Genomic DNA, 11,736 nt, shown 5'->3' with positions numbered 1-11,736 from the left:
GCTACCACAGGAACTCCCCAAAATGATTTTTAAAAAAACATTTTCTAGACTCAATGATTTTAATTTAACTTTATTTTTATTTTCTTGTCTTTTTAGGGTTGCACCTGTGGCATATGGAAGTTCCCAGGCTAGGGGTGAATCGGAGCTGAATCACCAAATCACAACCACAGAAATACCAGATCTGAGCCTTGTCTATGACCTATACCACAGCTCATGGCAATGCTGGATCCTTAACCCACTGAATGAGGCAAGGAATCAAACCCACATCCTCATGGATGCTAGTCAGATTTGTTTCCAGTGAGCCATGATGGGAACTCCAAATGTGCATTTTAAATGAGTGTAATTCTGGAGTTCCCATCGTGGCGCAGTGGTTAACGAATCCAACTAGGAACCATGAGGTTGCGGGTTCGGTCCCTGCCCTCGCTCAGTGGGTTGACGATCCGGCGTTGCCGTGAGCTGTGGTGCAGGTTGCAGATGCGGCTCGGATCCCGAGTTGCTGTGGCTCTGGTGTAGGCTGGTGGCTACGGCTCCAATTCGACCCCTAGCCTGTGAATCTCCATATGCCGCAGGAGCGGCCCAAGAAATAGCAAAAAGACAAAAAAATAAAAATAAAAATAAATAAATGAGTGTAATTCTGTGGACTCCAATTATACTTCAATAAAGCCAAAAAGATGGGGGAAGGGTGGAAGAAATAACAAAGGGCAATTTCCCATGGGTCAGACCATCACAGATGAAATGCGTGAGAACTTATTGCATTCTTGAGGTTCTGCAGGAACAAATTCTCATCTGCTGCTGTCAAGAGTGGAAATGAGGGAGTTCCCACTGTCACTTAGTGGGGTAAGGACCTGGAGTTATCACAGCTGTGCTATAGGTCATAGGTGTAACTCGGATTTGATCTCTGGCCCAGGAATTTCATGAGTGTGGCCATGGGTGTGGCCAAAAAAAAAGGGTGGAAATAACCCAGTCCAATGGAGAGGATCAGACAAAGCTGAAGAAATTGCCCTGAAACCCAAGGCTCCTTCTAGGGAAAGAGCTTTCCAGAAATGATACTTATAGGGTTATTTATTCATCAAAGCACTGATTACTAGTAATCAGTGGGAAACAACCTAGATGTCCAGCCACAGGGGATTCACTGAATAAACTATGGCCATTCTTAGCATGGAATGTTATGCAGCTATACAAAGGAACAAGGCAGCCCAATGCTGACAGTGAGGAAAGACCACACAGACGCTTTGTGAAGGAAAAAGCAAGGTGCAAACCTGTCTGGGCAGGAAGCTTCTTCAGTTTTTATAGAAAGAGAGGAGACCATAAGGATTTCCTCAGTGAGGATTCTTTGCAGAGAAACAGATGTTTATGTTTATGACAACTTGTTCCCCTGGTGGCTGCTGCTGGAGAAGGGTACTGGGGAGCCCTGATGGGCCAAAGAGAATTAGTTTACATATTTTACCTTTTTCTTTTTCTTTTTAGGCACGAACCTGAAGCATATGGAAGTTCCCAGGCTAGGGGTTGAACTGGAGCTGCAGCTGCCTCACAGCCACAGACACACAGGATCCCAGCCACATCTGTGACCTAGACCAGAGCTCATGGCAACACTGGATCCTTAACCCACTGAGTAAGGCTGCATCCTCATGGATACTAGTAAGGTTCTTAATCTGCTGAGCCACAATGGGAGCTCCCTATTTTTCTTATTTATCTTGTTTTTGTCCATTTCCCCCCATGAGTTTGTCAGCTTCCCTAGGAGTTTGGGTTGTCATTATGGCTGTGCCCCTAGTACCTGGTACACAGTAGGTACCAGAAGGAATGAATTAATGAATGAATGAGGGTTGGGAGCAGGGACAATTGGGGACAGACAGCAGGGCCTGGATAGGGTAGCTCTTGGGGTATGGGGGAGTGGGTGGCTTGGGGACATTTGGTGGACAAAAGGACAGGAACAGAACTCCAGCCAGCCATGCCCTATGGAGCTGTCACTAGCAGAGATGGAGAAGGGGGTGGGCAGGATGGGGAAGTACCAAAGGTGACAGCCAAGGAGGGGAAGATTTGTGTTCATGTGGTGATCCAAGCTGAGGTGCAGCCAAGAAGCCTGGATTAACAAAGCCTGGGGTGCTCAGGCGCAGTTACCCTGTACCAGGAACTTGGCTGCACCTGGTCGAATGGTGATGACAGAAACGGAAGATCACATAGCTTGAGAGCCAAGGTCCAGGATCAGCTTATCCGGCTTGGACTTCAGCAAGACCCGAGGCGGGGGCAGTGGGGAGGGATGCACAGAAGCAAGAAGTGGGTCAGGGGTGTAGCAGGGACCATGGCAGCACTTGCCAGGCAGCGCCAAAATGTTCAACAAAAAGAGCTTTCTTAAAAAAATATTAGGTATGGCGTTCCTGTCGGCGGCTCAGTGGTTAATAAATCCGACTAGAAACCATGAGGTTGTCGGTTTGATCCATGGCCTCATTCAGTGGGTTGAGGATCTGGCGTTGCCATGAGCTGTGGTGTAGGTTGAAGACTTGGCTCGGAACCCGCGATGCTGTGGCTGTGGTGTAGGCCGGCAGCTGCAGCTCCAATTAGATCCCTAGTCTGGGAACCTCCATATGCTGTGGATGCAGCCCTAAAAAGACAAAAGACCAAAAAAAAAAAATTAGGCAGAACACACATACATATACACACAGAGGCATGCACGTGTTCAACCCTGCTCTCTAGCTGCAAGGGTCACCTTGACCCAGGCTTTGGAGATAGAAGTGCCAGGTCCCAAGGCCAGGGCTCTGCTTGTGACCCTCCATCTCCACTTTGTCCTTCTCCCCTTTTTCTTTTTCTCCCCTGTCCTTCCTACTTCCCCTACTCTGGAAAATCTCCTGCCCTCCCAGGACTCAATTTGTGGCCCGGGCTCCAGGACCTCTTTCCACTGCCTTTCCCCTCCTGGCAGCCTGGGTGAAACCAAAGCCCAAAGCTTTGCGATCACATCGGGAAGGGAAAGGCACAGCCAGCAAAGGTAGAGCCCCTGCCACCCTAGTCCAAACAGTTACATGCCATTTAAACTTCTCTACCAGCCTACAAGCTGGGGACTATGATTAGCCTCATCATAGGGAGGATAGAGAGGTGGAGGCGCAGAGCAGAGATGCATCAGGAAACTTTCTGTGGCATTTGAACCTGTGCCAACTCCACACCAAAGTCCCAGGCTATTGGCCCAGCGACGATCTACAGGAGCTCTGCTGCCATCTAGTGGATACTCGTGGCAGAGTCGTTCAGATGGAGTCTTGCCCACTGGTTCCCCCAGAAAAATGGGCAGAGCCAGGAGGGTGCAGCCAGATGCTCTGACTGCCCTTCCTCCATCTTGCATTTTCCCGCCAAGTTTTTGAGTTTTTCACAACCTCAGTGTCCACTAGGAAGGCACTGACTAACTTAATCTGCTCCTGCCCATGTTGGTCTCACAACTTCTTCAGCACATAAAGACATCAAAACATCCAAAAAAAAAAGCATTACATTTCCTATCGTGGCTCAGTGGAAAAAGATCTGACTAGCACCCATGAAGATGCAGGTTCGATCCCTGGCCTCGCTCAGTGGGTTAAGGATCCAGCATTGCCGTAAGCTGCGGTGTAGGCTGCAGACGCAGATCAGATCCTGCATTGCTGTTGCTGTGGCATAGGCTGGCAGCTGCAGCTCTGATTCAAGCCCTAGCCTGGGAACTTCCATATGTCGTGGATGCAGCCCTATAAAGACTATATATATATAGTCTATATATATAGTCTAGATTTTATATATATATATATATATATATATATATATATATATATATAAAATTAAAGGTGGTATCATTAAAGGAGACATGTTACATTAGAAGCTAGTCACTTAAAGAGTTCCCACCATGGCCCAGCAGAAATGAATCCGACTAGGAACCATGAGGTTGCAAGTTCAATTCCTGGCCTCACTCAGTGCGTTGAGGAGCTGGTGTTGCTGTGAGCTGTGGTGTAGGTTGCAGATGCAGCTTGGATCCTGCATTGCTGTGGCTGTGGTGTAGGCTGGCAGCTGTAGCTCTGATGCAACCCCTAGCCTGGAAACCTCCATATTTTAGGGTGTGGCCCTAAAAAGCAAAAAAAGAAAAAGAAGAAGCTAGTCACTTCAGAGTTCCCAGTTAACTTAGCAGGTTGAGGATCCAGCATTGCCATTGCTGTGGCTCGGGTTGAGTTTCTGGCCCTGACACCTACACATGCTGCAAACACAGCCAAAAAAGAAAACAGTCTCTTCATGCAACAAAAAGCAGTAAAGAAATAAATGAGTGGACATCAAATTAAAAATCTTCTGCACAGCAAAGGAAGCCTTCAACAAAATGAAAAGGCAAACTACAGAATGGGAGAAACTATTTGCAAACCATTTAGCTGATAAGGCATTAAAATCTCAAATATATAAAGAACTCATAAAACTCAGTAGCAAAAAACAGTCTGATTTTTTAACTGGACAGAGGAATCAAATAAACTTTTTTTTGAAGAAGAAGACATCCAAATGGCCAACAGGTACATGAAAAGAGGTTCAACATCACCAACCATCAGAGAAATGCAAATCAAAACCACAATGAGAAGTTCCTGTCGTGGCTCAGCAGAAATGAATACGACTAGGAACCTTGGGGTTGCGGGTTCGATCCCTAGCCTAGCTCAGTGGGTTGGGGATCCAGTGTTGCCACAGGCTGTGGTGTAGGTCACAAACGCGACTCAGATCTGGCATTGCTGTGGCTGTGGTGTAGGCTGGCAGCTGTAGCTCCAATTGTATCCCTAGCAGGGGAACCTCCATATGCCATGGATGTGGCCCTGAAAAGCAAAAACAAAAAACAACAAAAAACAAACAAACAAAAAAAGAAAACAAAACAGTGAGATATCCCGTCACACCTGTTAAAATGGCTAGCATCGAAAAAACAGGAGCTCCTGTTGTGGCTCAGTGGTAACATCCCAGCTAGTATCCATAAGGAAATGGGTTCAATCCCTGGCCTTTCTCAGTGGGTTAAGGATCCAGTGTTGCTGTGAGCTGTGATTATAGGTCGCAGAAGTGGCTCAGATCTGGTGGCAGTAGCTGTGGCAGTGGCCAGTGACTACAGCTCTGATTTAACCCCTAGCCTGGGATTTCCTTATGCCATGAGTTCAGCCCTAAAAAGAGAGAGAGAGAGAGAGAAGGATTGGTGGGAGAATGTAGAGAAAAAGGAACCCTACTGCACTGTTGGTGGGAACGTAAACCAACGCAGGCACAATGGAAAACAGTATGAGGGTTTCTCAAAAAAGTAAAAATAGGAGTCCCCGTCGTGGCGCAGTGGTTAACAAATCCGACTAGGAACCATGAGGTTGCAGGTTCGGTCCCTGCCCTTGCTCAGTGGGTTAATGATCCGGCGTTGCCGTGAGCTGTAGTGTAGGTTGTAGACACGGCTCGGATCCCGCGTTGCTATGGCTCTGGCATAGGCATAGACCCCTAGCCTGGGAACCTCCATATGCCGCGGGAGCGGCCCAAAGAAAGAGCAAAAAGACAAAAAAAAAAAAGTAAAAATAGAATACCATACAGATGCGGCTTGGATCCCGAGGTGCTGTGGCTCTGGCGTAGACCGGCGGCTACAGCTCCGATTGGACCCCTAGCCTGGGAACCTCCATGTGCCATGGAAGCAGCCCTAGAAAAGGCAAAAAGACAAAAACAAAAAACAAAAAAACAAAACAAAACAAAACAAAACCCTACCATATGATTCCAGCAATTCCTCTTCTGTGTGTTTATCCAAAGGAAACAAAACACTCACTCAAGAAGATATTTGCAGGAGTTCCCCTTATGGCTCAGTGGGTTATGAACTTGAAATAGTGTCCGTGAAGATGAAAGTTCAATCCCTGAGTTCCCTCAGTGGGTTAAGGATCTGGCGTTGCTGAAAGCTGCAGGGTAGGTCCCATATGCAGCTCGGATCTGCTGTGGCTGTGGCATAAGCTGAAGAGCTGCAGCTCTAATTCAGTCCCTAGCCTGCAACTTCCATATGCCTTAGGAGTGGTCCTTAAAAAAAAAAAAAAAAAAAAAAAAAAAAAGGCAGAAAAAAAGGAAGGAAAGAAAGAGAGGAAGGAAGGAAGAAAGAAAAAATGCGGTGGGTACCTATATATATAAAGGAAAATTACTCAGGCATTAAAAAGGAGATCTGCCATCTGCAACAACATGGATGGATCTTGAGGGTACTGTGCTTAGTGAAATAAGTCAGACACAGAAAGACAAATACTGTATGATCCCTACTCATGTGTAAATACCACATGTAGATTCCATTTATATATTGAATCTTTAAAAAGTGAACTCAAAGAAACAGAGACTAGATTGGTGGCTGCCAGAGGTGGGGGTGGGGGGAGATGGGTGAAGGTAGCCAAAAGGTACAAACTTCCAGTTACAAGATAAGTGAGTACTAGGGATGTAATATGTTGTGTCATGACTATAATTAACAATACTGTATTGTAAATTTGAAATTTGCTAAGAGGAGATCTTAAAAGCTCTCAACACAAGGAAAAACATTGTAACTGTGAGGTAACAGATGTGTTAACTATACTTATAGTGATGTTTCACATATACATGTATCAAATCCTCAGTTGTACACCTGAAACTAATACAATGTTATGCGTCAATTATATCTCAATAGGAATTCCCTTGTGGCTCAGCCGGGTTAAGAATCCAACTAGTATCCATGAGGATGCAGGTTCCATCCCTCCCCTCGCTCCGTCATAGTTAAGATCCGGATTGCCACAGCAGATGGGGTTAGAATCTGGCACTGCTGTGGCTGTGGCGTAGGCTGGACCCCAGGTGCGGCCCTAAAAAGAAAAACAAAATTCTAATTGGGTTCAGTTGTCACACCCTCCAAGAGCCTTCCTAAAATAAACTTTTCAACTTATCCTCTTTCCTCTTTGTTTTCCTTCACAGCCTGACGTTATGAGCTCTTTCCTTTTCCGAGCTCGGTCTCACTTCCAGGAGAGCCTCTTTCTGTACTCCAAGTAATCAGATGGCGTTTGAATCTGCTACTATGAAACACAAATCAGACAAGAAAAAGAAGAGGAAGGCGAAGGAGAAGAGAACGAAGAAAATGAAGAAAAGAAGAAAAGCAGCATCCCATCGAAATGGAAAAACAGTTGTTTTTCGTTTTCTTTAGGTTTTGTTTTTTGGCCGCGACCCTAGCATGTGGAAGTTCTCGGGCGGAGATGGAACCTGCGCCACAGCAGTGATCTGAGCCACAGCAATGACAACGCGTCCTTAACCCACCGCGCCACCAGGTAATTCCAGTGCTTGTTAACTGTTGATTGCTCTGTGCTTGGCGTTTTACACGGCTTACTCTAATTATAGTAACATTTCTAGGAGAAAAACACCAGTATTATTCCCATTCTGCGGATGAGAACTCTCAGGTCTGGGCTCGAAAGCTCCGGGGCGAGGCGGGGGGTGCGGGAAGAGTGGGAAGAAGCGCTACGACCTCATCATAAGTACCGCGACTACCCGAGGCCTGGCTTTATGCTTCTAAGCACCCGGTGCAAGAACAAGCGGAAACCAGCCACTGAGACACACCGAATTATCTACAGTTCCCGGCAGGCTCCGCGCAACAACGCTCCCTTACGACGCACTTGAACAGGAGGGCAAGCCGCTCTGCCTCTTGGGAGTTGTAGTCTCGCCGCGAAGGGAGGCCATGCTGTGAAAGGGTGGTGGATCCGGAGCCAATGAAAAAGCAGATGTGGGGTCGAGGAACCAATGGGCTGCTGGCCTCGAAAGGGAGGGACTTCCGGCAGCAAAATCAAGGTGAGCGGCTGCGCGAGAGCGGCTACTTCCTTTCCCGAGGTGGCGGCGAACGCGGAGAGAGCGCCATGAAGGCCTCGGGCACGGTAAGGCGAGCGCAGTACGGCACAGAGTCTGGGAACGCGACGCGACCCGAACTGGGGGCCGCGGTAGGACACATGACACATGCTGAGAGTGCGCATCCTGGTTAAGCCGCGCGCCGCCGCTCCTGGGTGCAGCCAACATGGCGGCCACTGCGGGAACCGCGTGGGAAGGCCGGTGCGTGGTCCCGGCCAGCTCCGGGATCGCGGGGTCCAGGGACGCCGAGTCTGCTTTCCAGGGGAATGGACGTTGCGCGGTGTGGGAGTACGCGCCAAGGGACCTTATCCGTTTCTCGAGTCTTCGTTTCCTCATTAGCGAAGTGGATATAGTGGCGGGAGGGTGAGGGTGGTAGGAGGCAAGCAGTATTCTGTTTCTTTCCGTATGGCTGTGAGAGAAGTGGAAGGAAATCATAAGTTCGAGCTGACATGGATAGTGGGGGCCTTATCGCTGTGGCAAGTGCTGGGCAAAATCAGAAGGCGCTATGGCTCAGAGATGAAAGTGCAGGCCCTCAGAAGAAACTGAACGGGTGGGTCATTTCTAGCTTTCCAGTCCCATTTTCCACACTGGAAAAGAAACAGACCGTATCGATTTTTTTTCCTGAATGAGTGGTGGTCCGTAAGGCCGATGAGTCAGACTGGGAGGTAGAAGAAGGTACCAGATTTGAAGTTTGGGGCTATTTCCTATTGATGTTAGTACAATGATGATGAGATATTTGTGGAGGTGGATCTTTTTTCCTGCTGTATCACAGGTTTTGGACCTGGCAGACATCTTCACCTTTGCATCTGTGTAAACAGGGAGCTTCCACTTGGGTGTGCATGCCTTGGTAGCCAGTGCAGGGAGCCCATCCATGGTTGGGGAGGTAACTTGATCCTGGTTCTGCCTGGCGTTGGCAGTGAGATCCTAGGCTGGTCACTGTCACTGGGATCCAGAATAAAAGAGGATTTTTGGCAAGATGTGAGCTGCAGAGATGCAGTGGAGGAAAGAGGCAGCCTGGCTCTTTTGTGTTAACAGCCCCACCCCACCAACTTTACTGAACCTGGGCAAAGGGCACACAGGCACCTTGGTTAAACCTCCCTGCTCTCACTGCCTTTGTGCATGGCTCGGCCAGTGGTTTGACCCACAGGCACCCAGATTTCACATGGAGGCCCAGGTGTGGGACTTGCTCTTCTCTATCACCTGGTCCTCTTGTCAACAGGCTTGGGAAAGGGAGTAGGGTGAGTCTCCACAGTTGCCTCTGGGCCTTGGGTGCTGGCCCCACCTCACCTCTGTTTCTCTTTCAGCTGCGAGAGTACAAGGTGGTGGGGCGCTGCCTGCCCACCCCGAAATGCCGCACGCCACCCCTCTATCGCATGCGAATCTTTGCTCCTAATCATGTTGTCGCCAAGTCCCGCTTCTGGTACTTTGTGTCTCAGTTGAAGAAGATGAAGAAGTCTTCAGGGGAAATAGTCTACTGTGGCCAGGTATGGGGTGTCTGAGACTGAGTGGGATCCAGAGTGGGTTTATACCTTTTCCTGGGGCATCTGTCACTCCACAGGGTTAGCTGACTTTACAACCCCTGGTCCTGTTCTCACATGCTGTTCAGGCCATAAGTTGGGATGGCTTGGGTGCCTCCGTGCCCTTTTCCTAATGAGAAAGCCCAAGGCCTAGGGAGGGTGTGCTGGGACCCCTTGGCTGAGGCTGGACCTTCTCTGTTTATAAAGCAGGGAGAGGTGCTGTCACCTGGGGCACATTTGCTGCGATGGGTGCTGGACTCTGTACCATGGGACTGTGCTGGGGAGCGCCTGGCCCAGATGGTCCCAGGAGAGTTGTGTTGGGGAGGAGTCTGGAGCTGTGTTTGCCCCAGTGGAGGAAGCATCCAGGCCTGGCCTACTCTGCACTCCTGTTGCCATGGGGATATCTTGTGGACACTAGATTCCCTTCAGATGCCTGAAGGTGTAGGAATTAGAATACAGGCCAGAGAGAGGCCTGGGGCTGGGCTCTCCTTTGGAGCAGCAGGGGCAGAGGTCAGGGACAGTAGGGGCCTGGTTGAGGCCCAATTGCTGCTCTTGTCTCAGCTGGTCTTCTCTCCTCGGCAGGTGTTTGAGAAGTCTCCCCTGCGGGTGAAGAACTTTGGCATCTGGTTGCGCTACGACTCCCGCAGCGGCACCCACAACATGTACCGGGAGTACCGGGACCTGACCACAGCCGGCGCCGTCACCCAGTGCTGTAAGCCATCGTTTCCCCGCAACAGGCTCCTTGTAGATGCCCATGGCAGGCATCCGTGGCTCAGTCTGATATCTCCCCAACTAGACAGAGGCAGGGCAAATGCTAGAGGCTTCTGGAGCAGGGAGTCCCAGGGATGGTGACAAGGTGCGGGCCGGGGAGGTGTTTACTTAGCAGGAGGAGTGGAGAGGATGCCCAAGCGTGCTTTTTTCTAGAAACTGCAGCAGGTGGATATTAGTCCTATGACATGGGGAGGCAGGGCACCTCCAGTCATCACCAAGCTGGTTCAGTCACCCACCATAAACTGCATCTGCAATCTCCCACTTGAGGTCAGCCTCTTGTATAGATGCACCTTCCACCCAGATCCTAGTCCAGCCCCAGTCCAGTGTTGAGACCTGGTATTAGCAGTCCCAGTTTCTCCAGACCTGCCAGGACTGGAACCCAAGCACCTAAACCCAAGAACTGCTGTTTCTTGTAGCAGCGGTTTAAACAAAGGTGCTAACAGTAAGTGGACCTCGTCGCCTTTGGGGGGCTGCATCCGTGTCCTTCAAAGTGAATCTGGAGATCCTACACTCCTGGTAACCAGTGCCCTCTGGGACTAGAACCTGGAGTGGACACTCACCCGGCCCGCCTCTGCTCCCTGCAGACCGAGACATGGGTGCCCGGCACCGGGCCCGGGCCCACTCCATCCAGATCATGAAGGTGGAGGAGATTGCAGCCAGCAAGTGCCGCCGACCAGCAGTCAAGCAGTTCCACGTGAGTGCTCTGGGACCCCAGGGTGGGCTGAGGGGGCTCCCCCAGAACGCCAGGTGGGCCTGGCAGTTCCCCCAGCCTTGAGAGATGCAGAAAGGCACTGGGTTTGACGCAGGATCCCAGCAGGGGGTGGCCACACCTCAGTGGTCCCTGAAAGGCAAGGTTAAGAGCCTCAACCTCCTTCACTCACCAGCCTCTTCTTTTCACAGGACTCCAAGATCAAGTTCCCGCTACCCCACCGGGTCCTCCGTCGCCAGCACAAGCCACGCTTCACCACCAAGAGGCCCAACACCTTCTTTTAGATGCAGGCCCTCCCTGTCCCCAGGTCTGCCCAAATAAAACTTTTTGGGAAAACCAGGGTGCTCAAGATAAACTTGTTTTCTTTGCACACCCTGCAGAACTCAAAAGGGCATAGACAAGTTATAAATTCTCTGCTCTTTGAGGGCCCTCCTTTTTTCAGATGTGACACTGGGTTCTCCAGAAGGGGAATCCTAGGAATGGTAAGGGTCTCCCCCAACCCCTGCAGCTCCTGCTTATTCAGTGCCATCAGGCAGCCTGCTTCTGTGAGCTTTGGGATGCACTGTATGCCACACATTTTGCCCCCCAAATATGTCTCCTGCCTTTTTCCCACCCATCCCCCCATTTTTCCCAGCACACCTGTTACTTAGGGGAGTTCCCAGGCCAGGGATCTAACTGGGACCACCAGAGAACTCCATGCTTGCTTTCTTAGACACAGGCCTCAGCTCCTCCTGTTTCTGTGATGAGCTGTCAGCTGGGGCCTTCCCCACCCAGGCTCCAACCTGGTTTTTTTGTTTGTTTTGTTTTTTGTCTTTTTGCCTTTTCTAGGGTTGCTCCCCCGGCATATGGAGGTTTAATTGGAGCTACAGCTGCCAGCCTATACCATAGCTAATGGTAACGCTGAATCATCAGCCCAGTGAGCAA

At 49.8% G+C, this 11,736-nt stretch overlaps 1 protein-coding gene and 1 non-coding gene across 2 annotated transcripts; both read left to right on the top strand.

Annotated features, from left to right (window-relative positions):
- Positions 1-7,754: 7,754 nt before the first annotated feature.
- On the top strand, positions 7,755-11,151 carry RPL18A (ribosomal protein L18a). Its single transcript, XM_047776590.1, has 5 exons — positions 7,755-7,844; positions 9,120-9,299; positions 9,915-10,044; positions 10,688-10,797; positions 11,004-11,151. The coding sequence occupies exons 1-5, from the start codon at positions 7,827-7,829 to the stop codon at positions 11,094-11,096; spliced, it is 531 nt and encodes a 176-aa protein (XP_047632546.1). The 5' UTR covers positions 7,755-7,826; the 3' UTR covers positions 11,097-11,151.
- LOC125126587 (small nucleolar RNA SNORA68) lies at positions 10,484-10,616 on the top strand. The gene has a single exon (XR_007134692.1). It is a non-coding gene; the product is annotated as a small nucleolar RNA SNORA68 (small nucleolar RNA).
- Positions 11,152-11,736: the final 585 nt, after the last annotated feature.

Source organism: Phacochoerus africanus, chromosome 4, assembly GCF_016906955.1.
Source record: "Phacochoerus africanus isolate WHEZ1 chromosome 4, ROS_Pafr_v1, whole genome shotgun sequence".
NCBI classification, from domain to species: domain Eukaryota; kingdom Metazoa; phylum Chordata; class Mammalia; order Artiodactyla; family Suidae; genus Phacochoerus; species Phacochoerus africanus.
The sequence above is the reverse complement of the archived record's forward strand: the minus strand, read 5'-3'. Positions and strand labels throughout refer to the sequence as shown.

Coding starts and splice junctions, on each gene's coding strand:
- RPL18A (XM_047776590.1), top strand. Junction 10,045..10,687: donor CGGCGCCGTCACCCAGTGCT/GTAAGCCATCGT, acceptor TGCTCCCTGCAG/ACCGAGACATGGGTGCCCGG. Junction 10,798..11,003: donor CAGCAGTCAAGCAGTTCCAC/GTGAGTGCTCTG, acceptor TTCTTTTCACAG/GACTCCAAGATCAAGTTCCC.